Raw genomic sequence first — 25,316 nt, forward strand, 5'->3', positions numbered from 1 at the left:
ATAATAAAAAGACACAAATGCAGAGTTTGGGATGTTTTCTCACTCCTGGAGGGCTGGGCTGTCTGGGCTGCAGAGCCTGCAGTGTGCCCAGGAGTGGGGCCAAAATGAGGTGTCAGATACTGGGAAAAGGAGCAAAAATGATCCAAGTCAAGGTTTATCAGAACCAGAAAAGGTAAACAGAGTGACAAGAGTTGTTACATAAACAAAAGGACCTGGCTCCTTTAGGATGTCGCTCTGCCCTGCATCTGATCTCCATCCTGAGGAGGGAGAAGAGAATCTCACACGTAGCTCTGCTGCAGTTCCATCCCAGCTTAGAGGGAAACAGGGAAACAGGTGGGAAAGGACAGGGGAAAGAAGAATTGCTGGCAGTTTATCATCAGGCCAGTATCGAAAGTGAAGGATTTCTGGGTTTATTTCATTTGGAGGTGAGGTGGGGGAGAAAGAACAACCTTATTTCCTGGGAGAATCTGTAAATAAATGACAGAGATTTTGCACTTGTACATAAACTCTACAGTAACGTGCAGCACATGGAGAGATTTAAAGTGTATATAAACAAGAAAAAAAAATACCGAATGTATTTTTGATGCATTTTAAATGATGTATGAGTTTTGTCCTAATAACTCCTTCATCTGATCAGTATTAGATAAATTTCCAGAGCTTTAAACACCAGATTATATCGTGATCTCTTGCAGAGCAGGGAGGCATAACTTGACTTTTGTGTGTTCAAATGCATTTCACTCAAATGTAGAAACCAAGTAAAACAGTGGCTTTTCCATTTGAAAGGGGGAAAAGCAACGTCTGGAGACAAGTAATAAACGTCCTTAAAGTGGTCACTACGTCGAGGGTTAAATCAGTGGTTTAAGGCCTTTGTTACTGAAACTGGCCGTGTTTCCATTCAAAATCACTATTTTCAGGTGTTTATAACTGGCTGAAATTCAGCATTTGGTGTCTCAACCCTCAGAAGATTTTCATTCTCTGGGAGGAGCCTTTAAAAAAATTAGTAATAAAATGTCAGAACTGTTGGGGCCCTTTTATTCTAGAAAACAATGGTGCCAATGGATCTCTACATAATGCACTTTTTTTTTTTTTTTTTTAATTCACCATTTTCCATGGTTTTTAGCCCAGAATTTTCTCTGGGCTGTTGTAGCATGACCTTGCCACGCTGTGGCTCAATATTTTGGATACAAGGAGATTTACGAGACACAACTTTTCAGTTGTTACTGTCCCTTTCCCTGGGCTCAAAACGCATTGTATTGAAGTTACCAAAATAAAGCTGTTTATGATGGGGTAACGCCTGTGATTGACATCAGGCTGTGGTGTATAATGTCCCAAAATTCAGTGGTGAGGTACCGTGGGCACGGCAGGTCCACACTCCTCAGGGCAGTTCCTGCTCTAGGGATGGCTCAGGAGCAATTTCTCTGCAGGAAAAGTTACGAGGTCCCCAGGCTCTGGGTTTGGGGGTCTCCAGGCTCTGGGTTTGGGGGTCCCCAGGCTCTGGGTTTGGGGGTCTCCAGGCTCTGGGTTTGGGGTCCCCGGCTCTGGGTTTGGGGTCTCCAGGCTCTGGGTTTGGGGGTCCCCAGGCTCTGGGTTTGGGGGTCTCCAGGCTCTGGGTTTGGGGGTCTTCAGGCTCTGGGTTTGGGGTCTCCAGGCTCTGGGTTTGGGGTCTCCAGGCTCTGGCTTTGGGGGATGTTTGTCAGTGGCAGCTCAAACGAGGGGCCCTAAATGAGCCCAAAGGAGGGTGTGAGGCTGAAATCAAACTCCAGGCCTTTTCCACACCCCGCTGGAGCTCCTGTGGCACCCAGCTGGGCTGTCCCCCTGTCCTGTGCTGCTCCAGGTGTTCCCAGCTGCTTTTCCTTTCCCAGGAGACCCCGAGTTAGGGACGGGCACCTGCTGCATCTCGGCAGCCTGAACCCCTTTCCCTGGAAATTTGGTGCATCGTGAGGAAGCCCCGAGCAGAGTCTCCCCCCTCCCCTGCCAGCCCCTCCCGGGAATTTGGGGACTTGGGAACACTTCCCTGCCCTTGGGAACACTTCCCTGCCCTTGGGAACACTTCCCTGCCCTTGGAGCAGCCCAGGAGGGAGGGCAGGGCTGCCCTGGCACAGCCCTGGCTGAGCAGCACCTGGGACAGAACTTGGGGTGGCTTTAGGGGGCTTCAGGTGCTCACCGAGCGTCGGGGCTGCGGAGGGAAGGGAAGGGATGGCTCGGGGTGTGCTCCCCATTTTTGGATGTGTTCTTTGCAATTTTGGGAAATTTATTCAAATTCCTGCTGTTTCTGTTGGTAGCTGCTGAAGTGAGCTGAGGTTCCACGCCAGGACTACTACAATATGTGTATATGCTGATTTTTTTTCTGCATCAGGGCAGGTTTTGTTCCGTCTGTTCCTTTGTTCTGACACTACACACAGACTATTTGTGTGCGTCTTCCAGGTACTAGAATTCTTTAGACATTTCCTCTCCATTTGGTATTGATTCCACAAACCTCACCAGTAGAAAGAAAGAAAGAAAAAAAAATAACAATTGTCGCAGAGTGTATCATGTCAGTCCATTTTTTTAAAAAAAAAGAAAAAAAAAAGAGTTTTATATTACTCTGAAATTTGTGCACAATAAATGTCCTTTAAACTAAGATCCTTTAATTAATTGTACTCTGGATTTTTTTTTCCTCTTTTTTCTGTAATTATTTATGATTCTTATCTGTGTTCAGACTTGAGCTTAGTTTGTTAATATGTATAATTTAGCATTTATTGCATTCATATGTAAATAGGAGCAAGTATTGTAAACTATTTCATTGCTGGGGTTGTGGGTGTTATACATACACACATTTAGGATTGCAGGTTTTTGGTATAATTTTTTGTATTGTAAAATAACAGCTAATTTAAAGCCGGAACGAGAAAATTCTTGGGAGGTCTGTGCATTTTAAATACAAATGTGAAGAACATGTATATAAATAAAAGTAAATAATGCAAATCTTTCCTCTGAAATAAAAAAGTAGATGATCTGGTTAAAATTTTCCTCTGATTTATTTTCTTAAAATGGGGTGGGAGGGGAAAAATTCCAGGTGGTTTTGAAGGCTCCTGGCTGAGGTTGAGTTTTCTGTGGTGGGGTGGGGGTCAGTGGGATCCTGGCAGGTTAATGAGTCTGGGGGGAGGAAGGAGGGTCATGTCCTCTGCCAGAGGGTGGGGGATGCATCAATGTGATCCAGAGGGTTAAATCTGTAGATTTCAAAGGTAGAGACAGTCATTCAATAGTTTCCATTTCCCCCCAGGAACCTCCTGGCAGTTTGTGGTCCCTGAGCTCCTTCAGGGCTCTGGAGGTGGGAGAGGGAGGAGAGTCCCAACGAGATGTCAAAGTTCCCTACGTTAAGGGTCTTTGCCAACCTAAATAATTCTATGATTATATAGAAAATTGTCCTAATGCAGGACATTTGGGATGATCAGGGTTGAAGGAGGAGTTTATTTGCTCCCCTCCCTCAGCGCTGGTGTCAGCTGTCACGATACAACTGAACCTTCAGTGGTTTTCTCGATGGTCTTAAAGATCTTTTCCAGCCCAGATGATTCAGTGATTCCACAGTCCCAAAGCCCAGAGCTTCTGCATTCAGGGCTTGAATAGAGTCTCAGAATATCCTAATTTTAAAAGGGACTCAGAGGATCGAGTCCAGCCCCTGTCCCTGCACAGACCCAACAATCCCACACAGGACCTTCCATCCAGCCCTGTCCCTGCCCAGAGCCCCAACAATCCCCCCCTGGGCACCCCTGGCAGTGCTGTCCAAAGGCCCCTGGAGCTCTGGGGCTGTGCCCATTCCCTGGGGAGCCTGGGCAGTGTCTGACCCCGCCCCGGGGATGAACTTTCCTGAAATCCAACCTGAGCCTGGCCCAGCTCCAGCCCTGCCCTGGTGCTGTCCCTGTCACAGGGGTCTGAGCTGCCCCTCATGACATAACCCCAACAGAACTGAAACCTCAGCCCCTTCCCTTTCTTACTCTCACGAATAATTTTTTCTTTGTAAATTTCTCTGTTTAAATCCAAAGAGGAAAAGCTGCCCTCCATGGAAACTGCACCATCACCGGTTTTGCTGCTGATTTATCAATCACCAGCAGCACCAGCGGGTGTTTCAGATCCACAGGAAAGCTGGAGGGACACGGCAGAGGCGCCAGAGGTGTACAGGACATCTCCCAGCACAGAAACTGACCTCGTTTGTTGGCTGGTGCAAGATTTCTCACCCTTCACAAGAGCTTCCAATGCGGTGAAATAACTCACTAAAGACCCGCCTGTCTCGTGGTCATTCAGGCACTGAAGAACAGGGAAAGTGACACGACCTGCTGACAATAAACATCTTGCTGTGGAAGCGAGACTGTGGAAAGATAAACTGGAATTCTTGACTGACAGACACTCCACTTTACAAACTATAAAAGCTACAGCAAACTCTCACAAAGCTAAAGTCGTCTGCACGTTCCCTAGAAGTTTGTGGGGCTTTTCCCCAAATTTGGGGCACCATTTTTGTGGCCACTCTCTGGAGGGCTGAGCAGAAGGACCCTGTGTTGGCAGCTCAGTGTTTGGTCCCACTGACTCCTGTTCTCTGCCGTGTCTTTGCTGGTTTTAATACAGGAACCTAAAAGTTATGCAGTTTTATGGGATCTCCCAGGAGTTCCCTTGTTTTGTACCGTGTAGTGAGTGACTGTCCAAGGCCTTTTGTCTGTTACCTCCTGTCTGTTCAATAAATAACACATTTTATAACGGCCCTAATCAGCCGGCCTTAAAAACTTGTGAGCCAGAGGGACTGAGGTGCAGGTCACCTCAGCAGAGCTGCTGCCAAAACGCTGAGCCTGAGGCAGGGTTTGTCTAAAGCTGTCACTTGATCCAGAGCAGCCCCGGCCCCACTGGGGTGCAATCCGCTGTTCTCCATTTATTTTTATGTCACTCTCCAACTTTGAAATTAAGCACTGCTGGGATGAAGCAGAGTTGAACCTGACATTTATGAGCCATGAAGGTTTCAGCCACCGCGGCCTCTGAGGACTGTTGTGCTGCCTCATTCCCTGGCATTAGGCTGGGATGCAGGAGCCCAATTCCCAGCAATTGCTGCGGAGCTGAGCAGGGGATGCCAGGCTGACTGCGCAGCGTGGGGTGTCCAGACTTGAAATGAAATGGGCAGGGGGTCGTGGTTTTAAAGCTGCTCTCAGTTTATTTTGGACAGCAGGAAAAACCACAGAGGGCTGGAGCCATTTCTCATCCCTGCTCTGATTTTTTTCTTGTGCTGTAGCAAAGAAAAGAGGCTTGAAGGGAAGGAAGGGAAGGAAGGGAAGGAAGGGAAGGAAGGGAAGGGAGCACGCAGGTTTTTCAAGGCTTTGTGTGTGTCCAGGATGAGGATCTTTGTCATCAGCTGCCATTAATGAACGGTTTTGGGTAAGGAGCCAGAGAGGAATTTGAGGTCCAGGTTTTCTTTCCACAAACCTTAAATATCAACCACCTACAGAAAGAAGGGACTTAGAGTCTTTTTAAAAACCAATTTAACTCCCCCAGAAATCCTGGACTGGAGGCTGGGTGGTGTTTCTCCCACCCAGGAGAAGGTGAGGTTGGGGCAGCTCTTGGGTAGTTCCACATCGTTGTTTGGTGGTAAATCATCAACAATAGGGCAGCACCAACATTGATTTTTTGCCCCATTGATGGGAAGACAGGAGGAGGAGGAGAGGTGTACAAAGGAGCCAGAGTTCCATCACCACTGCACTGCTCTTTGGGAAAAAAAAAAAAAGAATTAGCAGTTTCTTGAGTTTCTCCCTGGGATTTTTGGTTTCTGAACTAATCAAGCAGCAAAATAGGGATTGCAGGGACAGAACGGAACCCCTGAGGTGTTGCCAAAGGCAAAAGGTGGGGGGAGATTTCCTGAGGAGGTGATGGCAGCAGCTGATGGGGTTTCTGCCTGGGGATGAGGTGCTGGGCCGGGGTCAGCACCACTGAGGGGACGATGGGCTGAGCTGCTCCTGCCCCCACTGCGGGGAGGCCGAACAGCAGCACCTCCCCAGACTCTGCCAGAGCCCCAACACCCTCGGCCACACGATTTTGGGACACCATCAGCACCTTTTGGAAGCTCTTAGGGAAGGTACAGGATGTCCTAGAGGTGCCTTGTGGCAGTGTGTTGATGAGCGCTGATGGTTATCCTTTGCTGTTATGTGTTAATGTTGCACAGTTCATGCCCTGTTACCCCTTATTCTCCCTATTCTTAGGACCATAAAGCAGTTACCTGTCAGTCTTGTTGTTTACATGGCACCTGGCCCTGCCAGTCAACCAGAGACCTCTCCCAGTGTCTGGAATCTTCTGGGAAGAGTCCTGGGTGATTGGTTTGAGTCAGAGTTTCCCCCTCCTACAAGTTAAATTATGTACCCTGAATTCCTGTCATTGGTCCCCATGCTCTGCTGTCCCACGTGTTCTTTTTCCCCCTTTAAAAACTGAACCCTTCAGGCGCTCGAGGTCTCTCCGTCTCTCCTGCTCTCCATCTCTCAATCTTGGAGCCTCGGCCCTGGGGTTGGAATAAAACCTCAGTTGCTGTTTCATCGGAGGGTCCCGTCTCTCATTTCATCTGTGCCTCAGCAGTGGCTCTGTTTCACTGACTCAAAGACCCCCAAGCTGCGGCGGTGCCAGGGCTGGCCAGAGCCAGCAACACCGGGAAATCCACAGCAGTGCCTCTTCTCCTCGGTGACTCCAGAGACTCAGTGACAGACCTGGGATCTGGGATCTGCACTGGAGATGTCTCAGAAGAGATGAAACTTCCCCACAAACAAAGAGCAAGATCTCAGGGCTCAAACTGTATTGAAATGGGATGTTTTTCATTGGCACGTAGGGTTAGGAGCAGGGGGAACAGCTTCCCACTGCCTGAGGGTGTGGTGAGATGGGATATTGGGAATAAACCCCACCCTGGGAGGGTGTGGGGCCCTGGCACAGGGTGCCCAGAGCAGCTGTGGCTGCCCCTGGATCCCTGGGGGTGCCCAAGGCCAGGCTGGATGGGGCTTGGAGCACCTGGGACAGTGGGAGTGTCCCTGCCCAGGGCAGGGGGTGGAAAAAGATGGACTTTACATCCCCTTCCAACTCGAACTATTCCAATGATTGTGGGATCAGGTGCAGGACCAGGCCCTTCCTTCCCTCTCCTTCTGTTCCTGGGCCTCACTCAGGCCAGGTGCATCACTCAGGAATCACACCTGCAGAGTATTTAGCCCAAAACCCACCCTTGGCTCTACCAAGGACAGAATCTTTCCCCTCTTTATTTCCCTGGCGCTGACCAGGAGCACAGGGGCAGCCCCGTGAGCCCACAGCCTGCAGGGAGGGGCTGTTTCTGCTCTCCCCATCCACGGTGAGCAGCAGTCATGGCCATGGGAGGATGGGGTTTAATCTCTCCTGGTCCTCATGCTGATCCCTGAATTCAGTTTGGAGCAGAACTTTGGCAGGTGGGTCTGGATGTGGTGGCTGATTGTCTGGACAGGGAATTAGAGCAGAGCAGGGACATATCTGGGGTCTCCATCCATCCATCCCACCTGCAGCTGTTTTATCAGCTCTGCCTTCCAGGCTGCAGCCACGAGTTGCCTCCAACAGAGCGACTGGCAGGATTTCCATCCTCATGTTCCCTGGGATCTTTTCTCCCACCAGAAATCATTTCCACTTCCCCTTAGAAAAAAAAAAACAACAAAAAACCCAAAAAAAACCCCACAAAAAACACACACACACAGAAAAAACCACCAAAAACAAAACCAAAACCAAACCAAACCAAACCAAACCAAACAAACAAAAAAAAAAAAACCCAAAAAAAAACCACACCAAAGAAAACCACCCAAAAACAAAAACAAAAACAAAAAACAACACAAAATGACTTGAACATTTTTCATGTCAGAGCTAATTCTGCAGCTTTCCCCTTTGGCAAACATCCACTGTTTCTGCAGAAATTCAGTGTTTCAATAACCGAGGCAAGATGTCTCCATCCCTATCAGCATCTCAGCACCGTTTGCTCGGAGATAAACGTGTGGCAAATTGTTGTTTCTGATTTCAGCCTCCCCTGGCAGCGACTGAACATCAGCTGCAGGATTTTACTCGTGCTGTGCCCGCAGTCAGTGTGATGGGGACTTTGGTCTCCCCCTCTGTAGAGGCATCCGTGACTTACAGGGACAGGGGACTCTGCAGAGCTGAGATATTCCAGAATATGTGGGTTTATTGTAAGGGCGGTGGGTAGAAAGGGCTTTGCCTTCAGCCACCAGCCTGGGCTGGAGGGAAGGGCCAGAGAGAGAAGGAGAGAGAGCAAGAGGGTTTGGGCTGAGGAGAGGGGAGAGAGAGAGCAAGGGGCAGGGTCAGAGTGCAGGGGGAAGAGCAGGGAAAGGAGAGCGAGGTCCAGAGAGAGCCAGGTCCTGCTTACAATCCATTCTATCTCCTTTTGGGATGAATATTCTAATTTACAGTGACCAACCAACACAAGACACAAAATCCTGTAGAATCTCCACACAGCCTATAAGAACTACTACATTACCATGTGTTATATTTTAAACTCTAAAAACTCCTCTTTAGACTTTTCTGTTTTGCTGCATCGACCTTTGGATCCCTCAGGCAGCAGAAGGGGATTGTTCAATCCAAAGGGATTCTCCTCCAGCTGCCCAGGCTGTTGTCTTCAGGTTCTAGAGTGACTAAGGCTCGGGATCCTACAACTCAAAGTGAGCTCCCATTTCTATTTCCATTACAGGTTTCATATTTTCAGAATCTTTTGCCAAGCAATCATATTTATGAGGTTTCCCTGATTCATCTTCCCCAACACCCCTCAACCCCCCCGTGCTGCCCCAGGCTCTGCTCTCCCATGGAAACGTGGGATGCTTTGGGCTGGAAGGGACTCGAAGGACCCTCTAGTCCATGGGCTGGGACACCTTCCATTACCCCAGGTGCTCCAGGCCCTGCCCGTCCTGTCCTGGCGGTAAAATCTTTTCTCTGGGCATGTGGAAAAACCACTTCCTGTGCTCCTTCCTCCGTGTTGGGTGCCTGTGGCTGCAGGAGGGAGCAGTGCCCAGTGATGGCACAGCCAGCACCCCTAAAACCAGGCCCAGAGATGGGGCAGAATTGAGGGTCAGCCAAAGCTCCTTCCACCTCTCAGTGCTTCTCCTGCTCTGGAATCTCCTCACCCTGAACTCAGGATGATTTCCAGGCTTCCTTGGAGCCAGTTGTTACACCCCAGGGCAGGGCAGCTGCAGCTCCTGTCACCCCAACAGCTCCTGTCACCCCCCAACAGCAGCTCCTGTCACCCCAACAGCTCCTGTCACCCCACAACAGCTCCTGTCACCCCCCAACAACAGCTCCTGTCACCCCCCAACAGCAGCTCCTGTCACCCCAACAGCTCCTGTCACCCCACAGCAGCTCCTGTCACCCCCCAACAGCTCCTGTCACCCCCCAACAGCAGCTCCTGTCATCCCCCAAGAGCTCCTGTCACCCCCCAGCAGCTCCTGTCACCCCCACAGCAGCTCCTGTCACCCTCCAACAGCTCCTGTCACCCCCCAACAGCTGTCACCCCCCCCAGCAGCTCCTGTCACCCCAACAGCAGCTCCTGTCTCCCCCCAACAACTCCTGTCATCCCCCAACATGCTGCTCCATGCACACGTGGAGGCAAGCACGATTTCTGGGAGGAAAAAATGCAACATTTGTCTGTTCAACCTTGAACTCGCTTTAGGAACTGACTTGAATTTCCATAATTATTTTTATACGAATTATATATATACATTTATTGTCTAGATTTTTTTTTTCCCCTACCCAGAATTGGCAAGAAAACATTCCATTTGCCTCTAATCAGTTTTCCTGTGATTTCTTTTATTTTTTTTTTTTTTAAGTTGCCAAAAATAGCTCACAGATGTTTGTGGCAGGAACAGAAGTCTTCCTGGCTGGCATGAACATCACCCTCCCTTCTCCTCCATCTCCCTCCTCCAGCCCAGGGGTGCAGCACCAGCCTGTCCCAGTTATTTCCACTCAGTGGGAAATAACCTGTGGCTGCACAAGCCCCTCACTGCAGGTGCAATTATTCCCATCCCTGATGCACCTTGCAGTGCCTCCCTCTCCCTGTGCTGGCACCAGCTTTGAGCCAAACCTGCCCCAAATTTCTCCCAAACCTTTGCGTGTCTCACCCCTAAACAGCCCCAGGAGCTGTGTGGGGACTCGTGTCTCCTCCCCTGCTGACACTGATGTCTCTCCATCTCACAGAGCAGTTTGTCACTCCTCCTTGCTGGGAGACACTGGGCTGGGGCTGGGTTTGGGGCTGAGAGGAGCCCTCAGAGCTGCCTGCAGCTTCCTCCAAGGGACAGCTCTGATCTCTGCTCTGGGGCCAGGGACAGGACCTGAGTCAACAACTGGAGCTGGGCCAGGGTGGGCTCAGGTTGGATTTCAGGAAAGTTCATCCCCAGGGGTGGTGAGACACTGCCCAGGCTCCCCAGGGAATGGGCACAGCCCCAGAGCTCCAGGAGAGTTTGGACAGCCCTGCCAGGGATGCCCGGGGGGGGATTTTGGGGGTCTGTGCAGGGCCTGGGGCTGGATGGTCCTGTGTGGGATTGTTGGGTCTGGGAAAGGACAGGGGCTGGATGGAGGGTCCTGTGTGGGATTGTCGGGTCTGTGCAGGGCCTGGGGCTGGATGGTCCTGTGTGGGATTGTTGGGTCTGGGAAAGGACAGGGGCTGGATGGAGGGTCCTGTGTGGGATTGTCGGGTCTGTGCAGGGACAGGGGCTGGATGGATGATCCCTGTGTGGGATTGTCGGGGTCTGTGCAGGGACAGGGGCTGGATGGAGGGTCCTGTGTGGGATTGTCGGGGTCTGTGCAGGGACAGGGGCTGGATGGATGATCCCTGTGTGGGATTGTTGGGTCTGTGCAGGGACAGGATGGATGGAGGGTCCTGTGTGGGATTGTTTGGGGTCTGGGTAGGGACAGGGGCTGGATGGATGATCCCCGTGGGTCTCTCCCAGCTCAGGACATCCCAGGGCTCTCTGGTTCCAGCCAGGCACGGCTCCTCTGAGCCCACCACCCTTCCCACCCCCACAGAACATCCCCCAGCCTCTTGCAGCTGCCCCTCCAGGAGCAGCGAGCTCAGCACAGGACAGGGACAGGCTGGCAGGGCAGGCAGCATCCAGGGGCTCAGGAAAATGCGTGTGTGCTTTATTCATGGATATGTTTGGATATTGACATGTACAGAAAAGGTAAGTACAGGTCTGAGCCCCCACCCTCCCCTCGTGCAGCTGTCCACAGGGGCTCCTGCCCCAGCCCCATCTCCCAGCCCTGGGACATCCCCAGCTCCTGCCCCAGCCTGGACAATGCTGGACACGATGAGGTGATGTGACAAGTATTAGTACATACACAACATTTCCCAGGCTCTCAGGGCTGCCAGCCCCTGGGAGTGGTGCTGTGCAGCCAAAAAAATAGAGTTCAGTGATTACAGAAAGTCTGGCTGGTTCTTTAACTGTGTAGGTTTTTTTTTTTTTTTTTTTTTTTTTTTTTTTTTTTTTTTTACTCTCTTTTTCCCATGGTTCTTCTTTGTGCTTATGGAAGTCCTCAGGAATGGAGTAATTCCTAAAAAAAAAAATAAATCGTCGCCCTTTCTGTCTCTTGGCTCGCTCAGTCGTTTGCCTTTACGAGCAGCTGCTATGACTTCTGTGGTTAATTGGGACTTAAAAATGAAGATCCATGGTTCACTTCACAGAATTCAGCGGAGACGGAATTTCATCCAAAAAAATCACTGACTTTTCACAAGGAAAAAGCAGCGGTCTGTGCACACATGTTGGTGGGTGGAAGGAGACTAATCACGTTGGCTTCCTCCAAAAGAAAGTTCAAAAGTCATCCTTTTTTTGCAAAGTTTGATTCATGAACAGGCTTGGAGGGAGAATCAACATTGAATATTACTGGAAAGAGTGAAATAATCCGAACAAAGCCATGAGAGTTTGGGGATAATTTTTTTTTTTTCATTAATTCCCACCCCCAACTCCCTCCAGCTGGGTGAGAGGCTCCTTGCTCTGTGCCTTCTCCTGAATTCACCTCATCCCAAAGCATCCAGGCAGGACCTGGCCCGGGGTGGGGCTGGGAGGACAGAACATGGGAACTGAGGGTCTTGTTGGGCTCTGCTGTGTAGAGACAAATGACATCTGCAGAGTCTTTAAAGCCAGATCAAACCCTGGCAGTGTCCCAGGCCGGGCTGGGTGGGGCTTGGGAAAACCTGGTCTGGTGGGAGGTGTCCCTGCTCATGGCAGGGGGCTGGAGGGGATGAGCTTTGAGGTCCCACCTGACCCATTTCATGATTCTGTGACATAAATCCAGGAGATGATGATGATGCCTCTCATTGGAATTGTTACAGGAGGTGCTGATGTGGGACACGGAACTGGGTAACCTCTGGAGGTCTCCTCCATCCCACCCAGTCCTTGAGCAGGGCTCTCCACACCCCATTTTACAGCAGACCAGTCTGGAGGGAGAGGTGAGGTGAGGTGGGGCCACCAGGCATCCTGGCCACCCAGAAAAACTCTTTCTCTGCTGAATGAGAAGGAAATGGCAAAGTGGCACTTGAACATCACTGACATATGAGAGACAGGAGTGGGTGCTCCTGGAGAGCAGCTGACACTTGTCCCCATCCCCTGCAGACACCCAGCCTGTGCACGACTGAAAGCTGCTGGAGACAGGTCTGAGGGGCCAGAGGTGTGGGAAAGCAGAGCAGGACTCCAGCACCCCAAAGGAAAGGGGCAGAAGAACAATTGCTGGTAACTCCCAGCACGACCCCGTGGTGTTGGGGCGGCTCCTTGCCTTTGCAGGGCTGAGCAATCAGGGTTTCAATCCTCTCCCCCCTGCAGCCCCCAGGACACAAACTCTGCACAGCTGCAGGTCAGAGCTGTGTCCCTCGGTGTCTCAGGGGACACTGATGTCCTGGGGAAAGGGGAATGTTCACAGAAATTCTGTGCCTGTGTGGGGTCACTTGGGGAAAGGACCCTCCTGCCTGTAGCTCTCCCTCCCTGTCTGCTGTCCTGGGCTGTGGTGTGGGATGTGCACACAGTATTTATCCCATCCCCATCCCCATGAGCTGTTGGAACCAGGTGGGGCAGTGTTTTCCCAGGCCCCTCCTTTGGGCTCTTCTGCTCATGGCCCATCAATGCCTTGCCCAGGACTCACAGGGAACTCCCTCCAGGAGCTCTCTCTGTTTAATGGGCCATCAAGGAGCCACTGCACGACTCCTCATCCCATTGGGAGATGCTCCCAATGCCCAGGGGGAGGAGCCAAGCATTCCCACCTGGAGAGAATCTGGGATTTGGGACAGGACAAGCAGCCCTGAGCCACTGGATTCCCAGAGGAGCAGAGCTCCCAGACCTTTCTGTGGGATCACTGCTTCAGGAAGAGCCCCTCACCTGGACTGCTCCCACCACCCTGCTCAGGGTGTGTTCTGACTCTGGCAGTGCTCCTTTGTGTTATTGCATTGGTTTTATTTTATTTTTACCTTTTTACCTTTTTTCTTATTAAATTGTATCTCTGACTTGGAGCCTCTCACTCGTTTTTCTTTCAAACCACGACATCTGCTTTCCTGATCAGAGTGAGCTCCTTGGCCATGGAGTGCTCACACAGAGCTCTCAGCTCAGGGTGTGACTCACCACCAGCCGTGGAACTTGGCGAGTTCCTCTGCACAACCTCGGCCTGGGAAAACCAGGTGCTCCAGCCCTGAGGAGCCCCGGGAGCAGCACCGGGGACAGGGCCAGCAGGAGGATTTCTGCTCATGTCAGACACATCCACAGTGTTCATCTGAAAACCAGAGTGGTTCCTTGCTGGAACTAAAGCCAAGGAAGTTGCTGCAGTTTCTCAGAAAATCTGAAGCAATAAACAATCGGAGAGGTTTTGCAGGAAATGGGAATTAAAAGCAATGGACTTTCCTGTGTCAGATGCTTCCTAAGCCTTTCCATGCTTTTCAAATGTCAAGGGATTAATGATATTTATTGGAGGAGCACAAACCAAGGAACAAATGGACTGCTGCAAAGGCCAGGCCTAAACACGCTCAGGGGATTCTGGGGCTGTTGCTCTTCCTCCCATAACACTCAGCCTGGGTAAGATTTATCCTGGGAACCTTCTCACTCTCCCCAACCATCTCCTTTCCTGGATTAACGCAGTAAAGGGGTTCAGCCCCCCAGGAGGGCACTGGGACTGCTCAGGTCACCTCCTCCAGGAAAGACCTTGGGATGCTCAGGTAGTCCGAGGTCACACACCTGTGTCCCTGTGCCCCAGGACATGTGGGGGACATTCATCCTCACTTTCCTCCCCTGGGCTCTGCCTGACGCTCAGCAAAAGGGTCACTGCAGCAGCCTTTGCTTGAATGACATCTTCACTGAAAAAGCAGGACCTGGCAAGAGGCAAAGCCCTTCCCCTGCTCACCTGGACACAGGTGGTGTCCTCTGCCTGCTCTTCAAGGAGGGGAAACTGCAGCAATCCAGTCCCTACCCGTGATATAATTAATGACTTGGCCTTTCTTGGCTGGGTATTTCTGTCTTCAGGGTGGTATTTAGCAAACCTCTCCTATCCTCTCTCTCCTCAGGAAAACTAATGAAATCCCTTGGCTGGAGACCCTGTGCCCACGAGAGCAGTGGATGGACAGGGAGCACGTCAGAGTGGGATATGTTGGGTCACATCAAATCCTGCCCGTGGGCTGACACAGGGCAGCCTGGAGTGGGACAATATCGGCCTCTGGTTGTTTGGATGTGACAGAAAATGCCCCAAACACTGTACAGGAGCAGTGGATAGAGATGTTTGGGGTGGGACACAAAAAATTCAGTTGTAAACAAGATGCAACACACAAGTTTCTTCCTGAAAACCGTCGGTGCAGGACACAGGTTCCCCAAGGAGGAGGGCCCGAGGGGAGGTGACAGTTGGGACGCGGATGCTGGTTGCACTCTGGCCATGGGTTTGAGAGGGTGGAAAATCCCTGCCAGCAGTTCAGAGTGTGGTGACTTGGTCCTCCCCAGAGCTGTTTCATGTTCCTTTCCAGTGAACCAACCACCTTCTCACCAGTCTCTTGCTTTCTCCAGCCTGAAGGAACCAGGTGCATTGTCCACCCTGGGGACAGTCTGGATTCCACATTGACACGTCAAGAGCCCCTCACTGTGGGCTTCAGGAAACCTCCTGACAGGTCACCCATTTGTCCGTCCACCAAAATTCTTTCCCCTCTTGGCTGGGGCAGGAAAAAGCATTTCCATTGCAGATCTCATTTCTTGGATCAACTCTGTCCTCCTTCTTTTCCAAGGGGATTGTCCATGGCTCCAGCCCTGTCCATGGAGAGCTGGAGAAACAACAACCAGGCTGTGGTGTGGAAAGGTGGCCAGGACCAAAATGAGCTGGTTGTCAACAACGCTGATCATATAAAATCAAATAAACTGGCAGAGAGATGAGGAGGAGGAGGAAGGGATGCCCGAACACTCACCTTGCCTTCCCATCCCCTCCCTTCTCCCTGCTCTCCTGACAAAGTCACTGCTCTGGTTGTTCAGTAAAGAAACCAACACAAATCGAGTCTCTGCCCGGAGTGTGCCAGCCCTGCCTCACATCACGGGGAGGCTCAGCAGGGCAGGAGGGAGCAGCAGCCACAGCTGGAGCAGAGGGGGAAGGCCCCAGCAGGAAGGGGCTGCAGGGCTGGAGGTGCCTGAGGACAAACGGGTGGAGCCACGCAGGAGCCTCTCCTCTCCAGAGCCCTGCAAGGGAAAGGAGACAGCGTGGGGTGAGGGCTGTGGCTGATCATGGGATCATGGAAGGGGTTGGGCTGGAAGACACCACAAACACCATCCAATTTCAACCCTCTCCACTATCTCAGCTTGCCCCAAGCCCCGTCCAACCTGGCCTGGAACAGCTTCCCAGGGCAGCCAGTGCCAGCACCTCCCCACCCTCAGAGCCAAGAATTCCTTCCCAGTGTCCCATCCAACCCTGCCCTCTGGCAGTGGGAAGCCATTCCCCATTGCCCTGAATGTCCTGTCGTTCCAGACCCTTGTCCAAAGTCCCTCTCCAGCTCTCTTGGAGCCCCTCCAGGCACTGGAAAGCCACAATTAGGTCACCCTGAAGCTTCTCCGGGCTGAAAAACCTCAAATTTTCCTCTTTATTTTCCCTCACAGGAGAGGGGCTCCATCTCTCTAACCAGACTGGTGTCCCTTCCTTGGTGCCTCAGAGATTTGGGGCTCGGGCTGTGCAGCCCCAGGTGTGTGCATGTGCAGAGGGGCCAGGGCTGATTCCAGCCCCCAGACTCTGGCCTGGAGCTCAGCACAGCTCTTCAGGGGATGCTGGTGAAGGTGTGTCACAGCAGAGTCACTGGTGGGCACACCAACGTTTGGACACGGGCTGGAGGTGTGTGTGAGGTCAGTGGCCATCTGTGTATCTGTCCCGGGTTGTGGTGTAGGATGTGCACACAGTGTTTATCCCATCCCCATCCCCATGAGCTGTTGGAACCAGGTGGGGCAGTGTTTTCCCAGGCCCCTCCTTTGGGCTCTTCTGCTCATGGCCCATCAATGCCTTGCCCAGGACTCACAGGGAACTCCCTCCAGGAGCTCTCTCTGTTTAATGGGCCATCAAGGAGCCACTGCACGACTCCTCATCCCATTGGGAGATGCTCCCAATGCCCAGGGGGAGGAGCCAAGCATTCCCACCTGGAGAGAATCTGGGATTTGGGACAGGACAAGCAGCCCTGAGCCACTGGATTCCCAGAGGAGCAGAGCTCCCAGACCTTTCTGTGGGATCACTGCTTCAGGAAGAGCCCCTCACCTGGACTGCTCCCCCCACCCTGCTCAGGGTGTGTTCTGACTCTGGCAGTGCTCCTTTGTGTTATTGCATTGATTTTATTTTATTTTTACCTTTTCACCTTTCTTCTTATTAAATTGTATTTCTGACTCGGAGACTCTCACTCGTTTTGCTTTCAAACCACAACAGTGTCCTATGGAGCCACTGCTGGCCAGTGGCCTGACCTGGTGACCTAAAGGTGGGTGTGGAATGTACCTCCAAGGTGCTGGGAGACAATTCACCAGCTTTCCCCCTCACTCCCGAGGTGCCAACCTCATTAAACATTGGCTGGGACCTGGATTTGAATCCCAGACCCAAATCTCTGGTTTCTTTGCAGTGGCAGCAGGGATGAGGCTCCAGCAGGGCTCACACCTCAGCACAGGGATGTGCTGCTGCCACAGGAGGTTGGGGACGTGCCAGGGCCATCCTTTACTGCAGCTACCTTTTCCAGCTTCCCACCTGTTGTTGGGAACACTGTGCTGGCCACAGACAGGTCACAGCTCCCCCATCCCTTCCAGGGTGAAGCTCTCAGGGCTGGATCTGGACCTGAGGCCCCTCCTGGGATTTCTCTGAGGTCTGGGGAGCAGCAGCTTGAGGGGGATTCTCCAGATCTGTTGATGCCAAGCCCATGGCCCAGTGAGGGTGTCCCTGGGCTCTGCAGCAGTGCCACCAGTGCCCTGCACAGCAGGGAGGGAACCTGAGGACACTTTTCCACCTCCCAACCCGCTGCTCTGTGAAAACGGGGTGGAGAGAGGTGAGTCGGGTGTTTTCCCAGCCAAGAAACAGTGATAAGCCTTGAAATAACCCACATTTGGAAGGTATCAGTCAGCCCAGCGCAAAGCCCACGCTCAATCCTTGGAGTCTAGTTAAAGCTGACAGCTTCTGTAACCTGAACGTTCAGCAAATCAGGGTCACTGTTAATTATTCAATAGTAAAATAATTGAATCTGAAAATTACTCTGGTGTGGCAAGCCAAGGTCATTTTGTTTTATTTAAAAATAAAATATTTAATGCCTATCACAGACATCATCACTAAATGAACGTGTTATTTGTTTTAAAATAATTTCAATTTAATATTATTTTGATAGCAATAATTTGCTGATGAACAGAACCTTTCCTTTCAAATTCTCCAATGCTCAGCAAACCTTAGTTATACCTCTGCATTACGACCTCTGGAATCCTCATCTAACAAGGGAGAAACTTTTGTCCTGGGAAGTTGAAAAGCTTGTCTGAAGCTGAACTGATGCTCTGAAGGATGGTGAGGAGCCAGGCCAGTGGTCCTGGCTGAAAACTCCATGGATTTCCCAGAAGGGAAGGGAAGGGAAGGGAAGGGAAGGGAAGGGAAGGGAAGGGAAGGGAAGGGAAGGGAAGGGAAGGGAAGGGAAGGGAAGGGAAGGGAAGGGAAGGGAAGGGAAGGGAAGGGAAGGGAAGGGAAGGGAAGGGAAGGGAAGGGAAGGGAAGGGAAGGGAAGGGAAGGGAAGGGAAGGGAAGGGAAGGGAAGGGAAGGGAAGGGAAGGGAAGGGAAGGGAAGGGAAGGGAAGGGATCATCTCTCCGGGCCAGCCTGGCCTCTCCTACCTTGGTGGGCTGGAGGTGCTCCAAGCTGTTCTCTCTGAGGGTGGCCACGGCTCTGTTGGCGTTTGGCTCCTGCTTGTACATCTGTGTGGTGGGGGGGATGGATGGCGCCACGGCCGTGTTCAGGTGAGTCCCGTTGCCAAACGCCTGGATGGCGTTTTCTTGGTGTGGGAAAGATGGAGAAAAGGGTTGTCAGGGCAGGGGGAACCATCCCTTTCCCAGCCTCTTTCTCTGCACCACCCAGACGGATGCCTGAGGCTCTGCAGAGCTCTCTGTTGGTGACACAGGGAGCAGGAGGCCCGTGGCGTGTCCCCATCCCGGACGGGCCCCCAGTGACACTCACGGAGACAGACGTTGTTGGTGAAGAGGTGCAGGAAACTCTCACACTCCTCCTGCCGGTTCCCGCTGGCGTTACAGGTGCACCAGGGAGCGATGCTGGACGTGGAGTTGTCGATGTAGTTGGGGGTGATGGGGCTGCCTGCCGGGACCGACGGACAGGTGTCACCACAGCCGGGAACCTCGGGAGGGTCAGGGACATGCCCCGGGAAGGGTCAGGGACACCCTTGGGAAGGGTCGGGGACACCCCTCGGGGGGGGGTCAGGGACATCCCTCGGTGTCAGAGTCTGCCCAGGGATGTGATTTGCCTCACAACTGTCTCCAATGGTTGGGGACCGGGACCCCAAACTCTGCAGGGAGCCCCTGGCCTGGCTGAGGTGGGACGTTTGTCAAGTCTCAGAGGACTGGTGTGGATCTCCATGAGAACGGAGTGCAGGAACAATGGGACTGGTCACCGTGGACTGAGCCGAGGCTGCCTGTCCAAACTGGTCTGTCCGTACCAGAGGTGGGGTTTGGAGCTTGTTCCTGAGCACCAACCTCAACACAGGTGGTTCCCTTTGGCTCTGTCCCCTCACTTTGGTCCCTTTGGCTCTGTCCCCTCACTTTGGTCCCCACCTTAACTAACTATAAAACCTCTGCAGACCCCGCTCACTTGTGTGATCCCCCCACTGGAGAAGATCCCATCCATGGGCATCTCCAGGCCTCGAGGACTCGTCCCTCCATGTTGGTAGCTGTAATCCCCTTCCCCTCTTTCTCTCTCTTTCTCACTATTCTCTATTTTCTCTCCCCACTATCACATTTGTTGGCACTAAATAAAGGTGCATTTTTTAAGTAAACTGAGTTGTCCCCTGTTGTGTCTTTTGCACTCTGAGATCCCTAAAATGAACCATCAGGTTCCCCACAGATGTTTGCAGACCCTGACACTCGGGAAGGGTCAGGGACATCCCTGGGGAAGGGTCAAGGACACCCCTGGGGAAGGGTCAGGGACATCCCCTTGTGCTGTTCTCCTCGGCTACTCTGCCCCAGCCAGGCCCCCCCAAGGACAGCAGCACGAGCCCTCCCGTGCTCGTGTCATGGGCCAGGTTTGCTCCCAGGGAAGAGAGGAGGAGCAGTCACAGCCCCTTTGGTCACACCACCACCACCAAAGCCTTCAGCCAATTAAAAAGTGCTACCAGTCCAAGGAAGGGGCAGTTTCTGGGAATTCAGGTTCCCTAAAAACATTCAGAGAATAATGGAAAGGTTTGGGTTGGAAGGGGCTTTAAAGCCTGTCCAGTGCCACCCCTGCCATGGCAGGGTCACTCCCACTGTCCCAGGGACACTCCCACTGTCCCAGGTGCTCCAACCCCAGTGTCCAGCCTGGCCTTGGGCACTGCCAGGGATCCAGGGGCAGCCACAGCTGCTCTGGGCACCCTGTGCCAGGGCCTGGCACCTCCCAGCCAGGAATTCCTGCCCAAGACCCCATCCAACCCTGCCCTCTGGCAGTGGGAAGCCATTCCCCCTTGTCCTGTCACTTCTTGCTCTTGTCCAAAGTCCCTCTCCAACTCTCTTGGAGCCACTTCAGGCCCTGGAATGGGCTCTAAGGTCTTCTGGAAGCCTTTTATTCTACAGGCTGAGCATTCAAAAACGTTATGTGAATGTGTATAAAGGTTTTCATGCTGTCATTGGAAGAGCCAATCTCAATCTCCAGAACGAAGGATTAAAACAGAATGAAAGGTTGGCCCAGAAATGTCAGTCTGTCTCATCCATCAGGACAGACCTCGTCCAAAAGCCACTGGCACTTCTCTTAGGAGTCTTGTCTGTGCCTGTGCCAACGGCTGCCAGCTGGGCTCTGCAGCATCTGAAACCCCAATCTGACACCCTTTGAAGTCAGAAAAATGGCAGTGCATGGTGATTGCCAGTGGCATCACTGGTGGTGGCATCAGGGAATCCCTGGCAGAGCAGACACCCTGGGACAACCCATCTATTTCCACCAGAGAGAGAAGCTCAGCTCTTTCAGTAGCCCATGGTTTTTCTCCCTCCACTGCAGCCAAGTTCCCCCACACCCACAGCTGAGTCATGTCACTGAAGGGGAAAGACCAGCACCAGGCTGGATGTGCCTGGAGCAGCCTGGTCTGGTGACAGGTGTCCCTGCCTGTGGCAGAGGGTTGGAATGAGATGGGCTTTACACGTCCCTTCCAACCTAAACCAGTCCATGACTCTGTGATGTCCCTGGGAGCTCAGCTCTCCACCTCACTGTCCTCACAGCCAGGGCAGGGGGGACATTTCCCCCAGGGCAGAGGGGACATTTCCCACCCAGGACAGAGGGCACATTCCCCCCAGGGCAGAGGGCACATTCCCCCCAGGGCAGAGGTGACGTTTTCCCCCAGGGCAGAGGTGACGTTTTCCCCCAGGGCAGAGGGGACATTTCCCCCAGGGGCAGAGGGGACATTTCCCTCCAGGACAGAAGGCACATTCCCCCAGGACAGAGGTGACATCCCCCCAGGGCCCGTTCCCCAGGCTGGCAGCCCCAGGACCGCAGCCCTCACCGATGATGCCGGTGTAGGCCAGCAGGCAGGCGGCGTAGCTGTCCCTGCGGCACCCGCTGGCCGCCTGCGCCGAGGGCTGGCAGTTGAACTGGAACTCTGCGTAGCGAGACCTGGTGGAGCCAGAGCACAAAACGTTATTACAGAATCACAGAATCCCAGAATGTGCAGGTTGGAAGAGACCTTCAAGATCATCGAGTCCAACCCAGCCCTGACACCTCAACTGGATCATGGCATCGAGTGCCACATCCAGTTTCCTTTTAAACACATCCAGGGATGGTGACTCCACCACCTCCCCGGGCAGACTATTCCAGTGTTTAATCACTCTTTCCATGAAAAACTTCTTCCTGATATCCAACCTATATTTCCCCTGACGAAGCTTAAGACTGTCCTCTGGTTCTGTCAGTGCTGCCTGGAGAAAGAGACCAACCCCAGCTGAGCACAGCCCCCTTCAGGGAGTTATAGAGTGATGGGGTCACCTCTGAGTCTCCTTTTCTCCAGGATAAACAACCCAAGCTCTCTCAGTCGTTCTTCATCTGGCTTGTTTTCCAATCCCTTCACCAGCTTTGTTGCCTCCTCTGGACACGTTCAAGAGTCTCAACGTCCTTCCCAAACTGAGGGGCCAGAGCTGGACACAGCACACAATGTCCATCCCAAACTGGACACAGCACTCAATTAACACAGGCAACGGGGGCAAAAGGGGCTGTGACAGCACCCTCGTGGTGTTTACAGAGTGCTGTTCTCCAAACACTCTGAACAGACGTCCTTTCACAATCTCCTGCCCAGCCCAACAAACCCAGGAGGAGGTTCTGAACAGGTTCTGCAGTTGATGTTTTACAGGCCTCCTCCAGGACTGCAAGGAAAGTCCAGTCTTGGAAGAAATGTTTGTTTTCTGTTGTGTGAGGTTGGTTTATGAGGGAAGAGCTGTGGCCAGGAAGGAAATCAGTCTGTGTTGCCATTTTCTATATTTTGGGTAATAACTTTGCCTAAAGACCCCAGCCCTCATTTTTAGTCTGATTTGATGAAACAGAGAATTGCTCTGGCCCAGTTTCTGTCTCTAAAGACTCTAAATACAGCTGAGGTCATCTCAGATCAAGGGAAATGTCCATAGGTTCAGATATGGAATGCCCTACCCATCACCAGGGCTGTGCCCCACCCTCTGCTGCAGGAGCCCACTCTCAGGAGAACTCTCTGGAGCCTGGAGCAGGCAAATCATTCCACCAGCCAGTTTTCTGCCACGTAATTCCTTAGGCATCAGTCAGCTTTGGCTCCAACATGGTGGTGTTTGGAGATCATGGGCTATCTGAGGCATCAACCAGGATATCACAGGGCTTTCAGGCAGGGCATGGCAACAGCTGGAGGTCCAGATCCATCTCAACATTCCCTCCGTGGCCAGGCAGGAAGGGATTTCACGTGGATTTGAGCTGCTTTGGAAACTCAAGCACCAGCTCTGGCAACACTTGGAGGGAGGGTTCTTTCTGTGACAACCTGCCCTGTCTGAGCTGGGAACTGAGAACCTCAAATGTTTGCCCTGCCTGGGCAGTCTCAGAAAAACTGAGCATGCTGCTCCTTCTCCTCATCCTTTCTCTTCCAGACACGTTGCTCTTGCTCCTGATCAGTGTCAACATTCCAATTTGCATTTTCCAGCCCACTTCTCCCCTGCACTCCAGTCTTCTTTTTTTTTTCTCATCTTTGTTCCCGTATTTGCCCCATACCAACCCTTTTCTCCTGTAACATGGACAGGCAAAATCTTTCCCAAAACTTTGTTTGGAGATTTAGAGAAGGGAGACAGTGACTGCAGGTTTTATATAATCCATATCGCAGAACCCACCCCTCCGAGCTGGGAAGTTCAAAGGGCAGGAGCTGTGCAGGAGCTGCAGTGCAGACAGGGAGAGACTGGGAGTGTTTCACTCCATTTCTTTATGATTTATTTCTGGCTCTCCTCGTGCCTTCTGCACCGCTGGCTTTGACCAGGTCACACGTCAACCTCTTGCTCCCTCTGTGTCCCAGAGGATGTTTTATATTATATATTCAGAGCCAAGGGACCAGATAATTAACAGCTGTGCTGATTGCAGGAAATAGTTTCCCGTCTCCTGGGGAGTAACACCCTCCCCTCTGAACCTCTTCCTCCCCACTGGGCCCTCTTGTCCTGTTAGGGAGAGGGCAGTACCCGTCCCTTTCACATTCCCTGGGTAGCCAGGGGACAACTTCTGAGCAGGGCCTGGTCAGCCCAGGGGCTTTGCATCTTTCAGGATCTACTTCTGCACAGTTCAGTCATTCTCCTGTCTCCGTGTTTCTGGGGTGCAGACTGCTGAGGGGGTTTGTACTGCTGTGCTTCCAAGAGGATGCTGCTGCTCTCACCTTCCTTTGTGGAAATACATGATATTTTAATTGCAATTAAAAGATGATGTGCTGGTAGGGGATGGCTGCTGGAGGTTCAGCTCAGAGGTCCCAAACCCCACAGCAATTAGAGACTGGGACAATCAGGGAGGTGTGTCCTGCACTTGTTCTTGTGCTCTTCCCCAGGTGTTGCTCGTGGCCCAGCTGCAGGCAGGGCACTGGGCTGGGCCCCCATGGTGCTGGTATTGTCTGACATCTCCCACTGCCGGGTGGGGCCCGCTCTGAGAGCTCTCTGTGGATTGACCTTCTGGAATATCAAACACTTTTTGAGGAACAGGGAGGTGAAAACAGTGAAGGAATAGCACTGAAGGGGTTCTGCTGTCAGTGTGCACATGGGACACGTCTGTGTGTGTGTGACTGGGACTGCAGGGGACCAGAGGAGCAAACCAGGGTGGGCACAGACTGTGCGGTGGATCTGGAATGACACTGAGACTCCTGGTGCAATCACCAAAACACAGAATCTCTGAATCACAGAGTCACAGAATGGTTTGGGTTGGAAGAGACCTAAAAATCATCTCGTTCCACCCCCTGCCATGGGCAGGGACACCTCCCACTGTCCCAGGGTGTCCCAAACCCCAGTGTCCAACTTGGTCACTGCCAGGGATCCAGGGGCAGCCACAGCTGCTCTGGGTACCCTCTGCCAGGGCCTGGCACCTCACAGGGAACAATTCCTGCCCAAGATTCTGTCTAAATCTTCCCTCCTGCAGTTTCCAGCCATTCCCCCTTGCCCTGTCACTTCTTGCTCTTGTCCAAAGTCTCTCTCCTGCTCTCTTGTAAGCTTCTTTTGGGTATTGGAAGGTGCTACAAGGTCTCTCCAGCACTCAGCCTTGCACCAGAAGGGTACATTTTTTACATGTACAGATTAATTTTTCTAATTAAACAAGCAAACACACAAACATGGTTTTAAGGCCTTCACAAGTGCCTGTGGCTGTCAGGATATTTTGGTGCCCCTTGAGGATGCTCTGGGCTGGGGAAGAGGGACAGTGAGGGAGATGGGTTGGTGAAAGTGGCTGTAAGGACCCCTCCCCTTATTCCTGCTGAGCCTGCACCTTCCTGGAACTGCTTCCACAGCAGGCCTTTCTCTTGGACCAAAAAATCCATAAAAAAATGTCTAAAGCACTTCAGCACGATCATCTCTCATCTCCTTCTTAAGATGTTAAGATGTTCTGTGGGATACGAGACCATGGCTCCTGGGAAGGGCCCCGCGGGATATGGTGGGATGTGGCGGGATGTGGTGGGATGTAGTGGGATGTGGTGGGGTGTGGTGGGATGTGGTGGGATGTGGCGGGATGTGGTGGGATGTAGTGGGATGTGGCGGGATGTGGCGGGATGGCACAGTTTGGTGGGATGTGGCGGGATGTGGTGGGATGTGGTGGGATGTGGTAGGATGTGGCGGGATGTGGTGGGATGTGGCGGGATGTGGCGGGATGTGTTGGGATGTGGCGGGATGTGGTGGGATGTGGCGGGATGTGGTGGGATGTGGCGGGATGTGGTAGGATGTGGCGGGATGTGTTGGGATGTGGCGGGATGTGGTGGGATGTGTTGGGATGTGGCGGGATGTGGTGGGATGTGGTGGGATGTGTTGGGATGTGGCGGGATGTGGTGGGATGTGGTGGGATGTGATGGGATGGCACAGCCCTGGAGCAGCCTGTGGTGGGTGACGGCCCTGGCTCTGTCACTGGGCTGTCCCCAGACCCTGCCCGGGCAGGGCTCTCTCGCTCGCTCTCTCTC

The 25,316-nt window shown here is 52.5% G+C and overlaps 1 protein-coding gene across 2 annotated transcripts in view; it reads right to left on the reverse strand.

Moving 5' to 3' along the window:
- Positions 1-14,328: 14,328 nt before the first annotated feature.
- Positions 14,329-25,316, reverse strand: part of LOC310909164 (GDNF family receptor alpha-4) — a 91,693-nt gene continuing 80,705 nt past the window's right edge. For both annotated transcript variants that reach the window (XM_083860727.1, XM_083860726.1), the window contains exons 5-8: positions 21,189-21,298; positions 18,671-18,805; positions 18,331-18,488; positions 14,329-15,683 (exon numbers count right to left, since the gene is read on the reverse strand). In XM_083860727.1, the coding sequence (XP_083716853.1) occupies positions 15,534-15,683; positions 18,331-18,488; positions 18,671-18,805; positions 21,189-21,298 (553 nt within the window). In that variant the 3' untranslated portion in view covers positions 14,329-15,533. The remainder of the gene's footprint in view (positions 15,684-18,330; positions 18,489-18,670; positions 18,806-21,188; positions 21,299-25,316) is intronic.

This window comes from Zosterops lateralis, assembly GCF_965231275.1.
Source record: "Zosterops lateralis genome assembly, chromosome: 5".
Taxonomy (NCBI): domain Eukaryota; kingdom Metazoa; phylum Chordata; class Aves; order Passeriformes; family Zosteropidae; genus Zosterops; species Zosterops lateralis.